The sequence below is a fragment of the Vigna angularis genome, chromosome 6 (genome assembly GCF_016808095.1).
Source record: "Vigna angularis cultivar LongXiaoDou No.4 chromosome 6, ASM1680809v1, whole genome shotgun sequence".
Lineage (NCBI taxonomy): Eukaryota > Viridiplantae > Streptophyta > Magnoliopsida > Fabales > Fabaceae > Vigna > Vigna angularis.
Genome location: NC_068975.1, coordinates 36,571,894 through 36,593,367, shown reverse-complemented (window position 1 = coordinate 36,593,367; position 21,474 = coordinate 36,571,894). Strand labels below are relative to the sequence as shown.

Sequence of the window (21,474 nt, the reverse complement as noted above, 5' to 3'; positions counted from 1 at the left end):
AGCCCAATGAAGTTAGATTGGGCTTTTCTTTTAGCCCAATGAAGTTAGATTGGGCTTTTCTTTTAGCCCAAACCGGCTTTGGTTTAGTCCTCTTAAAATATAACGAAGCAAATTAACTGATAATAAAGTTTATAAACAGCAAAATTTCTAATTTCATACTTTGTAAAACCAGCATAATCGTTAATACTTATTTTAACAAATAAATCAATGTTTCAGTGTAATTTTTAACAAAGAGGTGCACGACGAAGGAAAAATGGACAGAAAAACATGTTCAAAAGGCAGACCCACTCAAATTAGGATGTTTGGTTTTGGTCAGAACATTTTCTTGGGATGATCGTCGTGAGTCTGAGTGAGGGACCAGACTACATTGAAAGCGTTACAATTTAGAAGAAAGAAAAATCGACATAGTTCAACATATTTATAACAAGTACCCTTAAAACACGGTTAAAAAACTATAAAAATCCTTTTTTTATTGAAATTTGGAATGAGGATATATTGATAACACTTTGTAATGAAAACTTCCATTGGATATTTCTTCACGAGCGTTTTAAAGAGAATTTGTTAGGATTTACTAATAAATAAACGGGGCAAACATCCCCACAGAGAAATAACAATCCTTTGAGAGGAAGAAAAGAAAAAACTCAAGATTGATTTTTGCACAGCAGAAAGCAGAAAGGAAACAGAGGACTAATACTTATTCTGATTGATTTTTGCTTAAAATCAAGCAGAAGACTAGAAGCACCAACCAAAACATCCACCCTTAAAATTATGAAAGCAGATTTTTACTAGATCAGCTGTTTCTGAAAGCGAACAAAAGCACAGGCACAGGAACAACAATTTAAAACATACAAGTACTATTAGGTACAAATCCAATACTAAGTATGACAATCTTTTAAAAACAAAATGCTCTTTAATCACATGAAATGAAATTGTGGATGATATAGTATGAGACATTTCATGAATCCCAATCAATTTCAACCAACATAAAGGAGTGTGTAGGAACTTAAATAAGTGTCCTTAACCAACACCATACTAACAGACAACCAAAGACCTAATGTTATACACACACCCAAACACATTCCATTCTAAAAAACACTACTTTGGTGAAATGAAAAGAGAGAAAAATACTAGACATGACCGAGAAGGAGCACCAGTAATGCTCCAAGATAAAAATCTTCTTCCTTCAACTTTTCCCATTCACTACATTGTTCAGGAAGTCTTTCTCTCAAAGCCACAAAATTACCAAAGCAGAACCCAATAGATAAAACACATGAAAACAACAATGCAGGATGGTGAATGATTGTCACACATACAGTTGAAGTTAAGGACTAATTAGTGAATGTGATGGTTAGAGAGAAAAAGAGAGAGAGTAGACTAAACTTGAATGAGTAATATATCCTTCCTGAACAGAACAGAACAGAACAGGAGAGAAACAAAAGAAATATTCCCCCAGATACTTATTAAAAGACTAACATAACAAGAACAAAAAAGGAGGATTAACACTAATGACCCTTAACCTTGTCATCTGCAACAGCATTCAGAATGGGCAAGCTACTGAGGAACTCGTCCAGCCCTTCAAAAAATCCAATCCCTTCAATATTATCCTCAGCATTCCCATTCCCATTTTCATTCCCTTCATCCACTTCATGCAAAGACTCCTCCACCTCATTGCTGAACTCTACATTCAAATCTAACTTCCCCAAGTTCCTCTCACTCCTCCTCCGAGAACCACCCAACTCACCCTTCTTACCAGAATCTGCCGCCGCCGCAACACCATCACCTTCACCATCCGCAACCTCACCATTCTCCACATTTCCGTTAACATTCCCCTCATCACCACCAGTATGACTATGAACGCCTCTCCTAGGCCTCTCAATCGGTTCCCTCCTGACATCACCACCATTACCATTTCTTCTCTTCCTCCCCCTCTTCCTCCCCCTCTTCCTCGTCCTCTTCTTCGCCACCGTCTCCATTCCCTTCTGATTCCCGCCATGCCAATCATCATCGTCGGAATCATCCTTCGTCGTGTCGGAACCCTCCGCGAACTCCGCAGACGCGTCATCGTCGTAGAATACATAAGGCGCCTTATGGTGCTTCCTACTCTGCTGCACCTCCCTTTTGAAAGCGCAAGGAATCAAAGGGGAAAAAGGGTTCCACTTCGAAGAAGAACCGCTGATGTCTCTAAAATCTCCAGAAAATCCCACAGGGAAAAAACCCCAACTGCAAAACGAGCCAAAACCATCTTTCGGCGGCGACCGTACCACCACCGCATGAAACCCCCTCCGACAACTCTGACACCGCAACGTACAATCCACGTACACCTTCGGATACTCGTACATAACGTAACAATAAGGGCACGCGGTCCAGAAACTCGCCCCTTCGCTCTCCGTCTCACTCGCCCGAGTCAACTCGCTCGCATTGTCCTCCTGACTCGGCACCTCCACTTCCACCTCCACCCAAGCCCTAGGGCTTTTTTCCCGCTGAGGGACTTGGTAAGGGGTCGTGGTCGGGTTCGGGTTTAAGTTTGGTTGCGGAGGTTGAATCGGGAAGAAGGTAACCGGAGGAGCGGGAGGTTGCGGCGGCGGTGGAGGAGGCGGAGGAGGAGGAGGAGGGGGTGGGGGTTGAGTGAGGAGTCTGAGTTGGTTGTCGTAGAAGGCTTTCTTTGTGGAGTTAGAGAGTACGGACCAGGCGTCGTTGACGAGCGTGAAGGCGTGAGCGGCGAAGGCAAATGGGTTGTGGTGAGGGTCGAGCTGGGTGGCGAGGCGACGGTACTGGACGGCGATGTAGTCGATGTTCTGAGTGTAACGGAGGACTTGGAGGATGGCGTACCAGTCGAGGTGGTCGTTGATCCGGGCCTCGCCGGCCATGAGGGTATCGATAACCGTGAGAAGAAGCTGGGTGGGCTCGTATCTCGGGTCGGACTCTCGGGCCCGAATCGCAAATGAGCGAGCCCCGTGCAAGTCACGTGCACTTAAAACCTTGTTCGCCGTGTACAGCCAGCGCTCCGCCTCCCCTCTCGTCCCTCCGCTGTGACCATCCATTCCCAATCAAAAACCGAAACCGCTTTCTTTCTGTGCTACTTCCTCACTCCCTCACTCACATTCTCTCTGTGCTCACCTTAATTGGAACGAGTAAGATACTGCAGAGGGCGTTTTGGTAATTCCGCTGAGAATTGCAGAAACGAGTTTCACATGGCCGTTGAGTGCTGACATCGACATTGACCTTTCTCACACACAAACAAGAACAACCCTCTTCATCTTCTACCATTCCTCTCCCTTCTACCATATCTCATATATATGCCTTCTTCAGACAAAGACAAACTATGTTTCACGTTGGGACCCACTTTCCCACGTTTGACTTCCCTCCTCAGATAAACGCTGTCGCTTTTAATTTTTCATTCTTTTTTAAATTTCCACTTTACATTTTTTTATTTTTTCAGTTTTCAGTTTTCTAAATTATATTTAAACGTTCTTAAGTTAATTAGAAACGCTGCATGCACTGCCGGTCGTACTTCTTTCTTTATCTATATTTTTTTAAACCTGCTAAATGTAACCTCCACACACTAATTAATGTACTTAAAATATTTATTGAACACAGTTAATGCTAAGTACTCAAATTAAATATTTTTTATACTTTTAAATGCATTTTTTTATTATTTTCCTACTTTTATTACCTTAATAAATATCTCCGCAAACATTCATTGTCGTTTTTTGGTGTTTTAAATCATCGGAAAACGCATGCAATTTGTGGATTTTACCATCGTTACCATGGGAACTGTTTTTTTTTTTAAACATCTTTTTTTTTTCAGCAATAAAATTTACAAAAAGGGTAAAATCCTATAGTAAGTCAATTAAGTGAAGTTTTATTCTGAAAATTATAGTATAAGAAAAAGCAATTTGGTCCCAACTTTGGTACCAGAAAAATCCACACTAAACAATATTTATAGAAATTAAAACTCATGCCTATTTTATTTGGAATCGCCAATCATTAACGTTAAACAACAGTATGTTATTACGTGTGCAATCCTCCACCGTCCATTTAAACAACTACTAGTAATAGTACTTCAATATTTTAGGAAAACTATAATTAGCCCAAAAAAATAATAATCGGATATTTTTTGTCATTTCTTTACATAAATTTGACCTAACCAAGACCCTACAAGAACGATTTCTTTTTTTTATTATTATTAATAATCTTTTCGATTTTCAATTTAAATAATAACAAAACAAATGAATTTCATATAAAATAAGTACGTCCCGTATGCAATTCACTGTTCGATAGATTAAATCTAACTATTCATGGTCATTGAAACTTCACTTTTCATAATTAAAACTGCATATATAAAAAATAAAATACCTTTTTTGTAAGTTTTGCTCATGGAGTTTACATAAATTGAAAGCAAAAATACTAAGGCTTAAAATCATAAATTTTACTTTCATTAATAACAATCAACTTGAAAAACGATAGTTTTTAAAAATGCATGTTACATAAAACAGTTCATTTAGGGACAGAAATTAAAGTTTTTCAATTAATTAAGGATAGGATTGAAAGTAAATCGCTTGATGATGAAGTCATATAAGGTTAAAGATCAAAATAATAAATTGGATCTGAAAAAAAAAATGAGTGAAGAAAAGTATTTAAACTAATTAACAGAAATTGAAACAAATGAATTAATTGTACAATAAAACGGCTTTCTCAATAATTATTATTCATAGGCGTTTTACAGTTTTTTTAGTATTTCTTTTTTTTTTCTCAGACCCCTCTATTCCAATAGTGAGTATTTTCGATTTATAGGAAAAAAATTTAATTATTTTGTAATTCAAACAATGGATCCTATGCAAAAATTAAGACAAAATAAAAGAAAATTAAGAATTATCATAGAATTATGTTTGATGTTTGGAGGTCAATTATAATTCATGTATATTATCGGGTGAATTAAAAATTTTACACAAATTTTTGAAGGAGTTAATTAGGATTGATAAATTACTGTCTTACTAATAAATATACGAAAAACATTTATTAAAGTTTTAATACTATAAGTTAATGTATTAAATATATTTTAATTGAGTACTTTCTGCTTTTATTATCACCTTAATAAATATTTATTCACTCGTTTCTTTAATCTTAATTGTATCGTATATTATTTATAAAAAAAAAAAAACTCATTTAAATATGGTTCTGAAATAAATTAACTAGTTTTTTAATTACGATGAACTAGTTAACGTTTAAGAGAAGCATATTTGCCTAACAAAGAAAAAAAATAAGGTGAAAAAAATGAAAATAGTATTATTAAACGTGAATATTTTTAAATTAATATTTTCGAGTTTAATTTTTAAATATATATAAACATCGGTAGTTTCATTATTTCCAGAAATAACCCTTTATTCTCTGGTGTGATATGATTTGAAGATGATTTTTCAAGATACTAATAATCAGACCCATTGTTCTCAACCGTGGTTGTCACAGTTGTAATAATTAAGAAGAAAAAAATAAACACGAAAAAAAAAGTAGAGAAAAACAATAAAAAATAAATTTGTTTGAATTAAATGAAATAAATAAATAATTAATCATATTTATTTGTTATTTTAGTAATATTATTTCAATTATTTATTTTATTATAGCTAGAATGAATACACGTGTACTCACATTTTTTATTACATTAAAAAAACATATAATTTCATTGTTTTTATGATTAATTAATTAAAATAGTTTGATATATATACATAATTATAATTTTTGTGAAAATAATATTAAAAATTATATAGAAATTGTTAAAAAAATTATTCAATTATCTATTTTATTAAATCAATAAATTATTTTTTATTTATTAAATCCACTTTATAAAATGATATAAATAAAAAATATTAATATTAATAAAAAATTTAATAATATTAAAATTATAGTCAAAAACATAATCATTATATACTTAAAGCAATGAAATATGTTAATTATGTATGAATTTTGTGAATCTGGTGCGAAAAGTTTAATTTACTTGTATTTTATATAACTAATTATGTATGTTAATAACTAATTCTTTCTCTCTCTGTTTTTTTTTTCTCCATGGTTGGAATGAAGGAGAGCATCGATAATTCTAATAGCTGTTTAAGTTGTAAATTGATTCAGTTTATACTCTGAAAATTAAAGAATCTTATCTAGTCGAAGATTGGAACATCTTTCACGGTTCCACGCAGTGACATCATATTGTATTCCACGTGCTTTCGGAAAGTGAGATAAATACAAAACAGTAACATTATTAGTTGGTTTAAAATCTTTTATGGTTACAATCTTTCTTCATTCTGGCAGGAAGTTTAAAACCTTGGTTTTATAATATTTTTAATTGGAGCATGCTCGTATAACAATAAATTTAAGATTTTAAGTCTTAAATAAAACTTGATTCACAAAAGTAAAGAACAGTATATTAAAAGTAATTTTTAAGACCTTTATATTAGAAGAAAAATAGATATAAGATTTTAGAAATTATGTGACTCAACTTCAGCACCAATAGTAGCTTATTTTCCTCCGTATAATGTTTTTCTAGTAACATTAGTTTGGAGGTTTCACATTACTTTATATTATATAAATATATATAAATTTTATCTTACAAGTTAATTTTGTATTATTAAATTATATTTAAAATTTATTTTTTAACATAATATTAAAGTTTTTATGGATTAAAGTTTATTTCAGCGAGATTTGTTGTTTATTGAATTTATTGTATCACTCATTATCAGTATATATGTTGTTTGTTGGGTCCATTATACCACCTATTGTTGAATCATTGTCAGACTACTCATTAATGTTTAATCTCACGTTCAATATGTATATATCTCAGTGTGAATGAAAAGTGTTAAAGATTTTACATCGATTATAAATAAAACAATTTTATAATATATAAATGAAGACAAACTTTAATTTATAAATTGATTTTGTACAGTTAAGTTAACATCCACTCCTAAAACTCTGGTTCAATTCACAATTCTCAAAGGTATTAAACTACAAATAATATTTGTCCTTTGTAATTCTTTGCTCAAAATTGTGATAATTTATCTTTTATATTTTTTTCTCTATTTGTTTATTTAAACTTTGTTTCTATTTATAAGTCTACAATGATGTCATAACTGATGATACACTACTATAAAATAAGTCAAATAACAAAGACATGTTAATATTAAAAAAATAGATACGTGAAAGACCTTAAACACTGGAAAATACGAGTACAATCCAATCTTGTAAGAACAAAGCTAAGGCACAACTTCTTCCACTTTATAAATTTGTAGTATGACGTAGATTTTTCAAAATGTAAAGGAATATCTTTTAAAAATCGATTTAATATTAAAGAAACAGAAGACGAAAGAAAAGAAAAAACCGAGATACAAGAAAATTACCCTTTCCTTTGTTATATGACATAGCACGTCTTACAATAGAATAGAGACAATAAACAAATGCCAGCATTTCTCGTACACAATACATAGAAGGTTAAAACTAGGATGCTGAGTTCCTCATTAAATGTTATACGAAGATGAATGTCGTGCGGACATAACACAGATGTGTAATAAATATTCTGGGATGTAGAGGATAATGTGGCCATGGAAGATCTAACCACTACCATCCCCCAATTTATGAATATCAAATAGTACGCGGTTTCATTACACAAGGAAAATCAGCAATTAAAAAATATGTAAAAAAAATAACATATTTTTCTTAGTCAAATCTAAACTTAAACATACAAATTTCAATTGAGAAATATACTCAATTGACTTACTGTAATCGTCACATCTGTTGTAATCGTCACATCTGTTGGAAGTCTCACATTATAATATATAATTTGGATACAAATCTTACCATACAAGTTAGTTTTGTAAGGTTGAGTTAGACTTAAAAATAACTTTTTAATATGGTATCAGAATCATGGTTGGAGTCTTTCCTAACGAAATCTATGTGACCATTCTGTTCTACCTGTTGTCGAACCACTATTGGACTACCCATTAATTATCCTCTCACCCCCAAAATGTCTATACTTTACAATCATCACCATATAAATCGGTTTGTGAAGTTGAGTTAGGTTTAAAATCACTTTCTAATAACATCATCAAAATTTTCAAGTTTATATAATTTTTACTTACTATAAATTAACACTTAAATTATCCATTACAAGACATACAAAATACGACTATTCTTTTAAACATTTCAAACAAATCACAACTTTCAGTTGATACATAAGACTAATAAGATTTTAAGAACATTAATGCATTTAAAAATTATTCGAAGTCCAAAATTCAAATTTAATTACATGTCCCATAAATCAATTTCTTAAGAGCCATGATTTTTTAGTTCAAAACTTTAATGACATAATTTAGGACAAAATTAATTTTTTTTACCTGTGTACTAAATTATTTTAAGGTTGAGGAGAAAAAAAAAACACAAACTGAATTGCTTATATCTCTTACTATCAACATTTAAGACCACTCTGGACGTTTTATAATAATAAACTTTAATTAATTCATTTTCATTAGTTAGTATGTATATAATGAATAATTGAAATAAAAATATTAATAATTTAAAATCAAATAACTTTAAAATTTGGGTCATGATGACTAACAAGGTCATGCTTGATTTAAAATAAATAAATATTTTTAACTACTATAAACCATATATAACATTTTCTTTAATTTTAAATAAAATTAGGGATACATTATTTACATAACAAAATTAAAATATTTATTTTAATTCACATGACTGTTTTTCAATCTAAATCTTTTATTTCAATTCATATCAACAAAAACATTTAGATTTTTATAATGACTTTTTTTCAATCTAAATCTTTTATTTACAATTTATATCAACAAAGACATTTATATTTTTACAATAGGGGTGAATAAATTTTTATATCAACAAAGACATTAGGTCTTCACAAAACTACTTGTTTTTATGTTAAATGGAAAAGGTATTCATTGGTTACCTTTAGAATTCCTTATAAATAATAAAAATATATAGTTTAATAAAGAAATTAGGAATAATTTATTTTCGTAATTTTTGTTTAGAAAAAATGCTTAATTTTGCTAGTTTTTTTTTATGTAATAAGTATATTTTGTCTAATATTTCGTAAAATATAACTTTTATCATAATATAAGTTTTTCATATTTATATTTTTTATTTTAATTATTTATAATAAATTTTCATATAATAATACATGCCTAATAGTTTTTCGAATAATAGTATAGTTTTAATGTCAAAATTCATAATAATACTTAATATAATTTTGTTTTAAAAAGTAAAAATTTCTTTAAACGCTACTTTATTAAAATATAAGAAGGTGAATATAATATATTTAAAAGATAAAAATGAAAATGAAAATGTTATTTAGTATAATATTTTAATAAATAGATCATAGTAAATAAATTTGATCAGATATTTATGTAAAATCATTTTATTTGTTTTTATCAGATATTAATCAAATTTAAAAGTTTAATCGGGTTTTTATTTTGGTGGACACAGAAAACATGAAAAGAAAAAGTACGAATTTTTAAAGCTCAAATTAAAAGTAGAAACATACTTAATTTGTATTTTGTACAGCATGCTCCCAAAATGGGACAAATGTTTGGTGAAAATCTAGTTAGATAACTCTCAAAATCGGACAAAAGTAGATAAGTCATGAAGTGAAAGGAAACCCTAAAGACTTTCTTTAACATTATTATAAATAATTACACCAACCTCAGCCAATTAAAGGTTGATTCCAGTAATTAAACAATCATTATAAAATATTGTCATATTCTGCGCATTATAAATTGATCAATTCACACACATGTATGTGAATAAATTTTATTAAATTCGAATTACTTTAAGGACGATCATTGTCGAACTAATCTTATCATAAAAAATTATTAAAAAGACATTTTCCTTACTTTAATATAATTTACTTTAGAAGTTGACGCTTAAAAAAGAAGTATGCAAAGGGATTACTACAAATGGCTAGACATGAGATCACATCAGTTGTCATTATAGCTGGCGATTCACACAGTAGTTTTCTATACGGAAAAAAGAATATAAGAAAAAGAAAAAAGAAAAACCTCTTAACTAGAAAAAGTAATAAAATATAGAAAATATACTTATTTTGGTAAACACCATAAAAGGGTCTTTATTTCTCCTATCTAAATTCGAAAGTGAGCAATAGCAGCCAGAAATTGGAAAACAGACACACACGCTACTCAGATATTTCTTGGAATCATTATCAGAAATTGGTATAACCCCAACTCTTGGAAACATCATCCACTCTCATCTCTTTCACCAGTTCATTCACCAAACATCCTAATCACCCATTTCTGGTAATATAACAACAAAAGCTACCTAGGTAAGGTAAGCCTTCAAGTCTTCCCTTTTACTCTTCAAACTCAAACTCAAACTCTCTCAGATTCCTTGCAAATCAGCCCTTTTTTCTTTCTCTCTTTCTTTTGCACATCTCTTATAATTTCTTGCTTGTTCTTGGAAGATCTATCATAGTATATATCAAAAACTGTTTTGTCTGAAATTAACCAAAACCAAAACCCCCGACATACCGTACATGCACCATCTGGTGAATTTTGAAACACTGATATGGGTATGGTCATGTGGGTTGGAAATTGGATGATTATGAAATTTTTTTTGAGTGTAGAATGGCAAGAAAGAAGATACCGATCAAGAAGATCGACAACATAAACGCGAGGCAAGTAACATTCTCGAAGAGGAGAAAAGGTCTTTTCAAGAAGACTCAGGAACTGTCAACTCTCTGTGATGCTGAGATTGCTCTCATAGTCTTTTCCTCAACCAGCAAGCTCTTTGAGTACGCCAGTTCAAGGTATTTGTCTGTCCGTACCATTCGTTATCTTCTTTCCTTTTTTTCTTTTTTTCTTTTACCATTTTCTATTTTATTATATGTAATAAACATCTGCATGTGCAACCCGTCACCACAACTTATCCATTTTTCATGCTCTTCTGTCTCTCCTTTTGCCTTTTCTTTGCACAACTCACAGTAATTCGCACATCTTCGTAATATCACCAAAATTCAACCTTTAATAATATAACCACCATGAAATAACTAAGACAAAAATAGGAATATTTATATTAATATTTTAAGAATGTGTTTTCTATACTATGATTCAATTATAAATTATTGTATGTTGACTTTTAGTAATAACTTTTTGAAAGTTCTGTATGAATTGATTCATAAGTAGATATCACTGTATGCTTTTGCAGCATGAAATTAAAACTCTAAATTTGATTTTACCATATATAGTGTTAATGATTGCCGATATATATGCTGTTTTTTTTATAGCTTTCTGATTTTTGGAATTCACTGTACAAACAGTTCTCTATACCTAAACAAAATGCTTTGTTTACAATCTTTTTCCTTTCTGAACTCGTGCAACTTTGTTTTTCCATAAACAGTTTATTTTTTCAGGTTATGTTCTTATGCTCTAAATAATGTCATATTCAACACTGTGTAGAATATGTTGATTTTGAATGCTTGATTAAAATTTAGTATTTTTAAATTTAGATGATAAAAACAGTAGGCGTTAAAACTTTATTATATGAAATATATTCAACACTGTCTATCTACAGTGTATATTGTGTTCTTCTTTTCAATCATCCAATCTTTGTCGGGGTTTCTGCAAAGCTTGTTTGATGGAAGTATGAAATTTGTTCTAAATAACTAGAACGAACTTCTGAATTTGCCTTAAGACTTTCTTCGTGGCTTCTCACGAACACTTGACTGTGCATGTGCACTGGGAATTTCTAATTGTCCAATTCTTTCCATTGTTTGAAACTCTATCAAGAAACCAGAACTTGATTTTCTAACCCTTCTTCATGGCTCTTCCACCATCGGAACATTGACAAATTTTGATCACTCCCTCCATTTCTCAGCCTCTTGAACAAAACTAAAATATAAGCTATGATTTCAAGACGAAACAAACAAAGAATGAAGGAAACCAGGGATATGATCTCATGTACAGTTCTTAAGAATTGAAGAAAACGATTTTAACTTGCTAAACTGTAATAGCAAAAGCTGTATATGCACTTGCGTGGACTACTATGGCATCGTTGAGGGTGATGGCCCTGACAATGATGGAGTTGCATGGCGGTGGCATTGGCTAGATGATGGACGTGCGAACTGGGAGAGGCGAAGTCAAGAGCAACATCGATGCCGACAAGGCTTCTAATAGTGACTGACATTGTCAACGACCTTGTGAGGAGCAACAATGGTGTATGCCTTATGTTGGCCTTGGTTAGGTTGAAAATGAAGATGGAGGAAGAACATACAAATGCAACCACTTCAGCTATGGTAGATGTTGGGTCGAGAAGTACCTTAGAAGAAGAAATACTATAAACACTATAAATTAAAAAAAAAACTATATTTTACACCGATTATAATTAGAACAAGTATAAAAATTATTCTAAAAAATTACAAAACTGTTACTTCATCACTTTCTATATCACTTCTAATTCCAATGGGTATAGAAAGTTTTATTTTTTATTACAAAAATATCAACAAACCTACTTTTTATACAAGTTAAAAAAAAATTCACATTAATTATTTACAAAATTACAATGTAACTTTTTATATTGATGAATTAAAACTAATATAATATAGTGTTTTTTACAATGACGAATGACCTTGATGAATATAAAAATTTCATTCTCTACTTTCCTACCTTACCACAAAATCACTTCTCCCTGGTTTGCAACACTCACATTTAACATAACACTGGTAACCTTTCTCATCTATGACTTCAAAAAGTCCACTTAATTAAATCCACGAGAGATATGTAAACTGACAATCAGGTCACAGCCTATTTTATTAACGTTTATGTACTTCTAATCATAACATTTTTTTTCAAATTAAGTTAGTGAGTTTTACATAGAATGCATGAAACTAGTGCGTGGATCTTGTAGCATATGTATGTATTCTCCAGTAAATACATTTTTTTATATATATTATGACAACAATAAAAATAAAATTTGATCTTAGATTGCAAGTCTCCTTTCTAGACCTTCACAAGTAAACTATTATAATGAATTTAATATCTAATATATTTAATTAGTATGTGATCATGCAAGCAATAGCATATATGTGCCTTTTGTAGAATAATACCTTCCCTGATTTATTGTATTTTATCTCTCAAGAAAATTATCTATGCATGAACAAGAATCAAGTTATATTTTCACTCAGTTAAGTCAGAAAAAGAAATCAAATTGCTCGATTAAATTATATCAAGTATATTTAATAAACTCAATGAGAGTATGGTTTTTATTGTAAGGGTGTATTCTACACTATGGGGGTTCAAAATTAAATTAATTCATAAAAATAATCAAAAACTGATAAAAAAAAATAAAAACTAATAAATATTAAAAATTGAATTTGTTTTCAGAAACTTTTAGATATGTTTTTTTTTCAACCGAGTTTTGGTTCTAATATCAGATTGAAAATAAAAAATTAAACAAAATCAAACTATTTATGATATTTAAATATTATATATATTTGAAGTTAATTAGAAACTGACAACATTATGTGGATGTCTCTTAAGATTGCTTTTTTGTTTGATTATTATGTAGTTATATTATATTTATACTTATTAAAATATGATAACACATTTGTATTATAGTTTTTAATTATGAGATTATATGATTTATTTTTTAATCAGTAAGAAAGATGAAATTATAAATATAAAAATTATAAGAAATTCAAAAACATGTTTTTTTAATTAATATAAATATAAGAAAATCATGTTTAATTCATTCAAAAAAGAACAGCATACATATATCTTGACATGAAACACTAAACACTATATTTCTATCTAAAATTTCTAGTTTCAGTACAAATTTTTCATTTAGTAAGGATATTATCTATCAAGAAGAAATCATATTTTCAAATCCTCTCCCTTAAATGTGTTTTCATTCAAACTCTTTGTTTATAAATCCGAAATAGTAGAAAAAGAATACTCCAAAACATTAGTAGTGATGTAAGACCCATGAAAAATATTTACCTTAATAGTAACAATTTTATTATTAGTAGTAAATTTCTTTGTGAATGGAAAATATAATTAATAAATTTATGTAAAAAATAAAATGTGGAAAACTAAATAAGAAATTTTGGTAGCTTAAATGGTAGAAAATTGTGGTGATTTCAAGACCATGGGTTTAAATTCTTTTCTACTTTTTTTTAAAAAAAGAATTAAAATTAAAATAGTGATAGTGGATAAGTACTCCACGTTTGAAGTCATTATCGAGGGATCAGATATGTCAAGTGGTGATTAAAATATTAAAATAATATTAAAATAATAAATAATATTAAAAAATTGTTAAATTGTAAAATTTTAGGATTATAAATAGCCATGAGAGGGGAGGTTATTCTTCACAAAGAGAACAAGAATCAAGTGAGAAATCTTGAGAAATAAAGAAGAAAGAGTTAGGAAGAAATGTGAGAAATCTTGAGAAATAAAGAAGAAAGAGTTAGGAAGAAAGAGTTAGGAAGAAATTTTTAGTTGCAAGAAGAGTAGAGGTTCTGGAGGGTTTTCGGGGAAATAAATTTTGAGCAAGAGATTAAGTCTGGAATAGAGGTAGGGGAGCTAACCTTTCTAAGCTTTTATATTATGATTTAGTATTGTTTTATTACTATTCATGTTAATTCTGTGTGAATACTGTTAATGAAAAACCATATGTGCTTGATGTATATCTATCTATATTTAATTTATGTGTTAATATTATATGTTGTTGTTTTGAATCTGTAAATAAGAAATTTGTTTGAGGAACACTTTGGCTAAGGAAAGACTTGGTACTTAAGTTGTCCAGGGTGACACACCTCTCTTTCCTGGAAGTCTACTCGATAGGTTTTTAACTTAAATCCTATTGAACAGATTAAGTACTGTTAAACTATTATGCAATATACTCAATTGATATAAAATATGTGATGAATTCATCTTTCTGGAAGGATAAGAAGATGTCGAACCGGCTATGCCAGATTCAACTCCTTAGTTCCCCATAACGTTTATATTAAGGTTATAATTGTGATGGTAGGATAGATGAATCTTAAAAATCAGAGTTGGTACATCCCTGATCATAAAACAACCATGGTCAAATCTAGTAAGTTGTGACTAGTCATATGTATTGGCGTTTATGTTGAGTTTGATTCGTCAAACATTTGATTCTTCTCCGGTGACCATTTATGGGGATATTTTAGTATTGTTAATTTATTTTGTGATATATTCATTTTGTATGATTTCTGTGATGATTGTATTTTATTATATTGGATTTGAATTTATGTATCTGAAAATGATATAAGTATTATGAGGAGATTTTGTAATGGTATAATATGAGTTGAGGAATATGAACATGGTATGAGTCTGGTGGAGAGATTTTGTAATGATATGGTATTTGTGTATATGTTGATGTTGAGGAACCTGTTGTTGGAGGTTATCCTGATACTCTAATAATCATCCAGTCTCAAGTAGAGAAGGATGAATTATGTGGTGAGAGGGGCAGGAGGTCCTAGTCTATGTGCCGGTTTTGGACATAGTGTTGAGGATTAACCTTGTGGATGGTATGGAGTATTTTGGAAGTGTATTTGTAAGAAGAAGTAGAAGTCATCACAAGTGCATAACCTCCTGTGAACGCTCATCAACGTATCATCCGAATGAGTGTCTATTGGGTATTGTAGAATGAGTGTCTATTGAGTATTGTGGGATGAGTGTCTATTAGGGATTGTGGTATGATGGGATGAGTATCTATGATGCGATTGTTGTATGATGGTATGAGGGTGTCTGACATAATTATTATGAGGTTTGTTGAGTGTATCAAAGTAATTATGCATGTTTTATAAATGATTTGTTACATGTTAGCTCACCCTACTTGTTTGTGTTTGTGTATGTGCGATGATTGTATAATTCGTTATACGGGAGTAGATGAAGGAATATCGTCTGATTCAGTGCCAATGAAGAAAGAGATAGAAAAATAAATTAGATGAATTCGAGTTATATTTATGAGTTTGTAGTTAAAATCTGAGTTTAATATATATATATATATATATATATATATATATATATATATCAACTATGAATGATCAAGTGTGAGATTATGTGATGTTACAAGTCACTTATATACGCTAGTGTCTTTTATATCTTCTATATCATGATATTATTTATCTAAGCCAAAAGTTATTGTAAATCATACTTCAAAGAGTTTTTCTTGAAAGAGAAGGGGATGTAAAGTAAACCAAGATAGAAAAGCAAGTTCTCTTATATGTGCATATTGCCTATCTTGTTTAAGTGGCATGGATAATAGTTCTTAGTAGGAATCATAGGAAATCATTTTTACTAGTTAAAGTATATCTATAGAGTATAGATTTAAATAAAAGCATATAATTTTATTTTATTTTTTTACAAAATTGCAATTACAAACCTCCAAACCTTCTGCTATATATCATTCTTCTGACAAACATTAGAAACATTTTCATAACATACAATCATCTAAATTCATATATCAAGAGACTTATGAGTTGTGTTAAAACTCTCATGAAGAACCAACACATAGAGAAAGTAATTCTTCAATCATTCATTATTTTTTGTGCTCTAAATCAAACATCTCAGGAGGCAATATACCTCACCACATATACATCAACAAAGTCATCAACATTAAACTCTCTCCAAAGACACGACACATACATGTCAAATTGCTTCTCTTGGTTACTAATACCACTAGAATCACATGATAAATAACATGTTTACTCCATATCTTTCAGTATAATTTTTTTCAAATTAAGTCTTCATTTTTATAATAACTTTGTACTTTTTCCTTCTTCACATTACTCAGCATGAAACCTTGGTCAATGCTTACACCAATTGTTGATAAAGTTAATTTAGAGTATATAAAGAAGAATAAATCTCATTTTATTAATTGATTTTATAAGATTAACTTACCTTTAACATTTTTTAACTCTATCCAATCATTTATTGTGAAACTCACATGTTGTAATTTCAGCATTTAGTCACTGGCTTCTAAATACGCCCAGTTGCATGGTTATATCAGCTTAATGCAAACCTATTAATATGAATTTAAATACTTCAATACTCCTAAGCTTTTTAACTAATTGATATAATACAATTAAATAAAAATTAATCATAAAATAATAATACAAAGTTCTTGATTTTATGAGCCTCTTGCGTCTTCACAAAGGAAAAGGGAAGGGAATGTTTTGAATTTAATTTCAACGTCCTTGTCCTTTTCAGCATGCAACAAATAATTGAAAGGCGTAATCAGCATTCAGGTGTTCAAGGATCAGACATTGCATCCACTGGAAAACAGGTATAACTACGTTTAGTTTCTAATTTTCCTTTAATGATTAATTGATGAAACCAAAAGAGCTCTGTTTCTGAGAGATAATTGAATGTTTTACTGCAATGAAAAAGGTTAGTTCAGTAGTGTAGTGCCGCTGTTTTGCCTCTCTCTTTTTTTTTTTTTTTTTTTATTTCTGGTGTTTTGGTTTGTCTAATGATTTTAATATACAAATTTGTTTTAGAGAGTCTAATGTTATAGATTTGATTTGTCTAATAACTCTATCTAGTGTTGTCGTTTCGAGCTATGCAATTCTCATTGTCATTTGAAAAAGTCTCATGATTCCATGTATTTTTATATGGTAGATTAATATTTATGCAGTCGATTATATATATAATCTGCTTCCCGTAACTGTTTGGCAACGAGAGAACGACAGCAATATTTCTGCAGCATTACGACAGAAAAAATGATCTGGACATAGTTGTCTTTGATAGCTTGCTTATTTACAATTGAAAAATCATGAAAGGCATTCTATTCTCATGAAATCTAATATAATCTATGTATATATATAGCTTGGAAGTAACTCTTTTGACATGCTGCACAAGGAAATAGAAGATAAGACTCATGAACTGTGGTATGCACTCACTGCAACTTCTTTAATTTAGACTTAGATATATATCTATGACGCATGCCCCATAAAATATACATGCACGATAGAGATATATGGTTTCCATGAATGCACATGTTTAATGCAGTCAGTTGAACGGACAAGACTTGCAAGGATTGACAATACAAGAGTTGCAGAAACTGGAGGAACTTCTCCAAAAACGTTGGATCACTATTTCAAAAATTAAGGTTTCTCCCAAATTATCTGTACTCTAAGTTCGTCATAGTTGTTTCCCATTATGAGATGAAATCTAGAACTTAATTGTACCTGTAAATTCAACGTTGTACACGTAAATTGTGCATGCTTTTGACATATAATACTAATCAATTAACGTGTTGATTTCAGGAAGAAAAAATGACACAAGAGATCAACAGTCTTAAAACAAAGGTAAATGCTCACACAGATTGCAAATCATGTCTGTCTTTGAGATATTATTCGTATTTCTGGTCAAATAAATTTGTACCTTAAAATATTATTAAACATTCGAAACCAACGAAACATGATGTTTGTTTAATATAACCATCAACAATACTTTTGATCAATAAGACAACTGCCAATGACAAACCTAAAAAAATGGAGACTTTATATTCAGTTATTCATCCAAAAAACTCCACGGCCTTGAATATGTAGGTCACACTTCCTTATGTTTTTTCTCAGGGAATGTTAATCACTTCAAAATGGCATTTAACTTTAAAAATCACGTCTTGATTAAAGCTGGTAATAGTTGCTTCCTCATTTTTTTCTGCTATTGGGTGTGGAAAACTACGTTCTTGAATAATTTTCAGACACCCTGATAGTAAAAATGATTTTTTTTTTGTTTATAACAATAATGCAGCCTGTTGGCAATTTTTTCATCTATCTTTATTCACTCAACCTTTTTTCTGCAATGATATTTGGCAATTAACGTTGCTCGAGAAGGAAGCCGAACTTACAGAAGAGAACCAGAAACTGAAGCAGGTGATAGGCTTTTCAAAACCTAGCTCATTTATTTGTGGTCCATGAGCTTTCTGGAGCTATCTACTTTGAAACAAACTTAGCAATAATCAATATTAGTATTGTAACAGAACTTTTATGAACAGAAGTTGGTTCGAGAACAATGTTATGAGTCAATCACTAGCAGTTCGTCCGATTTTCCTCCAGACAATGGTAGTTCTGACACATCTCTCAAGTTGGGGTTAGTTTATTCTTCATTTCATCTTTCTATAATATTAAGAACATTATTTTATTAAAACATGTTTTAGTCTTTTATAATAGATTGTAATTAACATCGCAACATGTTTAAGACACTAGCTGGTAGATCAAAATTTAAAGAATGCCTCATATTCTGGTGTTACTTCAAAAGCTCCTATTCTGATTTGTGTTTATCTTAATTTCTATGTTTATGCAGGCTGTGTTTATTTGAATGAAATGGTTCAAGGGAACAGATTAGCTTCCATTTCTGTATGAAAGACAAGATCAATGTTGTTTTTGGAATTTGACAAACAATTTGCTTTTGAGAGTAGCAGCTGGAAAAATTTCACAGCTGGGGCAACTTATTTTGTAACCTAAACAGAACCTCGTACTTGTCATTATGCCATGCGTGGCAGCTTAAACAGATAGGAATGGTTATTTATAATTCTAAAAATTTAGCAGACAATAAATTGAAGACAAATATATAAATTCTTAAATATAGAAATGATAGAAAAATTAGTACAATTTTTTAAGAATCATAAGAAAAATATAACTAAAATATATAAAATACAGTGGAAACATATCATTTTCACTAGTACAAAATGTGCTTTTAAACTCGCACAATAGATCTCGGTTTACACCAAACCGCTGTCTATTCAGACACGGTGGCATTTTTGTAATTAACGAGACCTTATAGGCCTCGGTTCAAACTTGACCGGTGCCAAAAAGGGTTACCACTTCGGTTGTAAAAACAACCGGTGCCTAATGAGTAGTTTCTAACACAATTTCTGACGCGGTTAAAAAAGACCCGAAGTAAAAGGAGTATATTGCACCGGTTATTAAGAAGAACCGAGGCGTATAAGCCTCTACTACCTCAGGCCCAAAAGGACCGAGGCATATAAGCCTCTTATTTCTCCCCAGACATTTTCCCCAAACACGCGACCTAGCCCCTTCACCCCTCGCGCTCGCCTCGCTCGCCTCCCTCCCCTCACTCTCGCCTCCCTCGCTCTCAGTCTCGCTCCCTCGATCTGGCCTCCCTCCCCTCGGTCTCGCCTCCCTCGGTCTCGCCTCCCTCCCCTCGGTCTCGCCTCCCTCGGTCTCGGTCTCGCCTCCCTCGGTCTCGGTCTCGGTCTCGCCTCCCTCGCTCTCGCCTCCCTCCCCTCGCTCTAGCCTCCTTCGCTGTCGCCTCCCTTCGCTCTCGCCTCCCCTCTCTCGGTCTCGCTCCGTCGCTCTCTCGGTCTCGCTCTCTCTTGCGAGTGCGTCGCCTCTGGAGGGAAGAGCATGCGGTGGTGGTGCGTCAATGGTGGCGGCGGTGATAGTGGTGGTGGTGGTGGTGCGAATCTGAGATTAGGGTCAGATTGGGGTCAGATTAGGGTTTTGCGAATCTGCAAAAGGTAAATGTGTTAATTTGCTGAATCCAGTTCATTTGCTGAATCTGCAAAATGTAAATGTGTTAATTTGCGAATCTGCAGGCTAATGTGCTCAAATCTGCAAAAGGGGTGAGGGTTGTGGAGAAAAATGAAGAACTCCATGGTTTTGCTGAATCCAGTTCTCTGTTTTTTATTTGTCTGTCTCCTTGATCAAATTCTCTGATTTGTGTAATTTGCAACTGTAAATTTTCTGATTTGTGTAATTTGCAACTGTAAATTCTTCTCTGATTTGTGTAATTTGCAACTGTTCTCTGTTCTCTGTTCTCTGATTTGTGTAATTTGAGATTATTTGTGTGCATGTTCTCTGTTCTCTGGGCAAGTTTGTGTGTAATTTTTGTTTGAGCATAACGTTTGCTTGCCACTGTAACGCTTGCTACTGCCAGATAACGAAAAAAAAAAAGACACTACTGCCTCGGTTCAGCCTCCAACCGAGGCAGTAGAAGGAGAAAACAATCTCGGTCCTGTTAACCGAGGCATAAAGTGTATCATCTTTTACCTCGTCTGAATATGCCTCGGTTCATGAACCGGTGCCTATCAGTGAAAATAACCGGTGCCATTTCTTTTATCTGTACTAGTGTTTGAACAATTTCTATACACTGTTAGACAGTTATATAGGTACATCGTATGTGTAAACAAGTTGCTTTTCTTCTGCAAAACTAGCACTCCTGCCTCCAACATAACTGTTATATATATATATATATATATATATATATATATATATATATATATATATATGTATTGATTATGATAATAATATTTGTTTCAGTAAAATATATTAATAACCATTAACGACAACCATGTGTCTGAGTTTTCATTAATGACCATATGTCTAACATTAATGTATATACAGAAAGGAAAACCTCACTGCACATGTCAAATATTAAACTAAGACACGTGCTCTACTTA

General features: G+C 31.4%; 2 protein-coding genes across 8 annotated transcripts; one reads left to right on the top strand and one right to left on the bottom strand.

Moving 5' to 3' along the window:
- Positions 1-1,370: 1,370 nt before the first annotated feature.
- On the bottom strand, positions 1,371-3,259 carry LOC108341906 (pre-mRNA-splicing ATP-dependent RNA helicase prp28). The gene has a single exon (XM_017579585.2). The coding sequence runs from the start codon at positions 3,039-3,041 to the stop codon at positions 1,503-1,505; it is 1,539 nt and encodes a 512-aa protein (XP_017435074.1). The 5' UTR covers positions 3,042-3,259; the 3' UTR covers positions 1,371-1,502.
- A 6,893-nt stretch (positions 3,260-10,152) lies between these two features.
- On the top strand, positions 10,153-20,866 carry LOC108342123 (MADS-box protein JOINTLESS). 7 transcript variants are annotated; one of them, XM_017579830.2, is made up of 10 exons: positions 10,154-10,348; positions 10,649-10,831; positions 17,256-17,331; positions 17,874-17,935; positions 18,057-18,156; positions 18,314-18,355; positions 18,887-18,925; positions 19,033-19,142; positions 19,356-20,532; positions 20,611-20,866. In XM_017579830.2, the coding sequence occupies exons 2-9, from the start codon at positions 10,650-10,652 to the stop codon at positions 19,372-19,374; spliced, it is 630 nt and encodes a 209-aa protein (XP_017435319.1). In that variant the 5' UTR covers positions 10,154-10,348; position 10,649; the 3' UTR covers positions 19,375-20,532; positions 20,611-20,866. The 7 variants fall into 7 exon arrangements, with proteins under 7 accessions (XP_017435322.1, XP_052734901.1, XP_052734902.1 ...); XM_052878940.1 differs by having other exon boundaries at positions 10,154-10,353; positions 19,051-19,142; XM_017579829.2 differs by having other exon boundaries at positions 10,154-10,353.
- Positions 20,867-21,474: the final 608 nt, after the last annotated feature.

Excerpts from the sequence above, each read along its gene's own strand:
- LOC108341906 (XM_017579585.2), bottom strand. The coding sequence starts at position 3,041 with ATGGATGGTCACAGCGGAGGGACGAGAGGGGAGGCGGAGCGCTGGCTG.
- LOC108342123 (XM_017579830.2), top strand. The coding sequence starts at position 10,650 with ATGGCAAGAAAGAAGATACCGATCAAGAAGATCGACAACATAAACGCG. Across the intron at positions 18,356-18,886 it reads TCAACAGTCTTAAAACAAAG|GAAGCCGAACTTACAGAAGA; the intron begins GTAAATGCTCAC and ends TTGCTCGAGAAG. Across the intron at positions 18,926-19,032 it reads AGAACCAGAAACTGAAGCAG|AACTTTTATGAACAGAAGTT; the intron begins GTGATAGGCTTT and ends GTATTGTAACAG.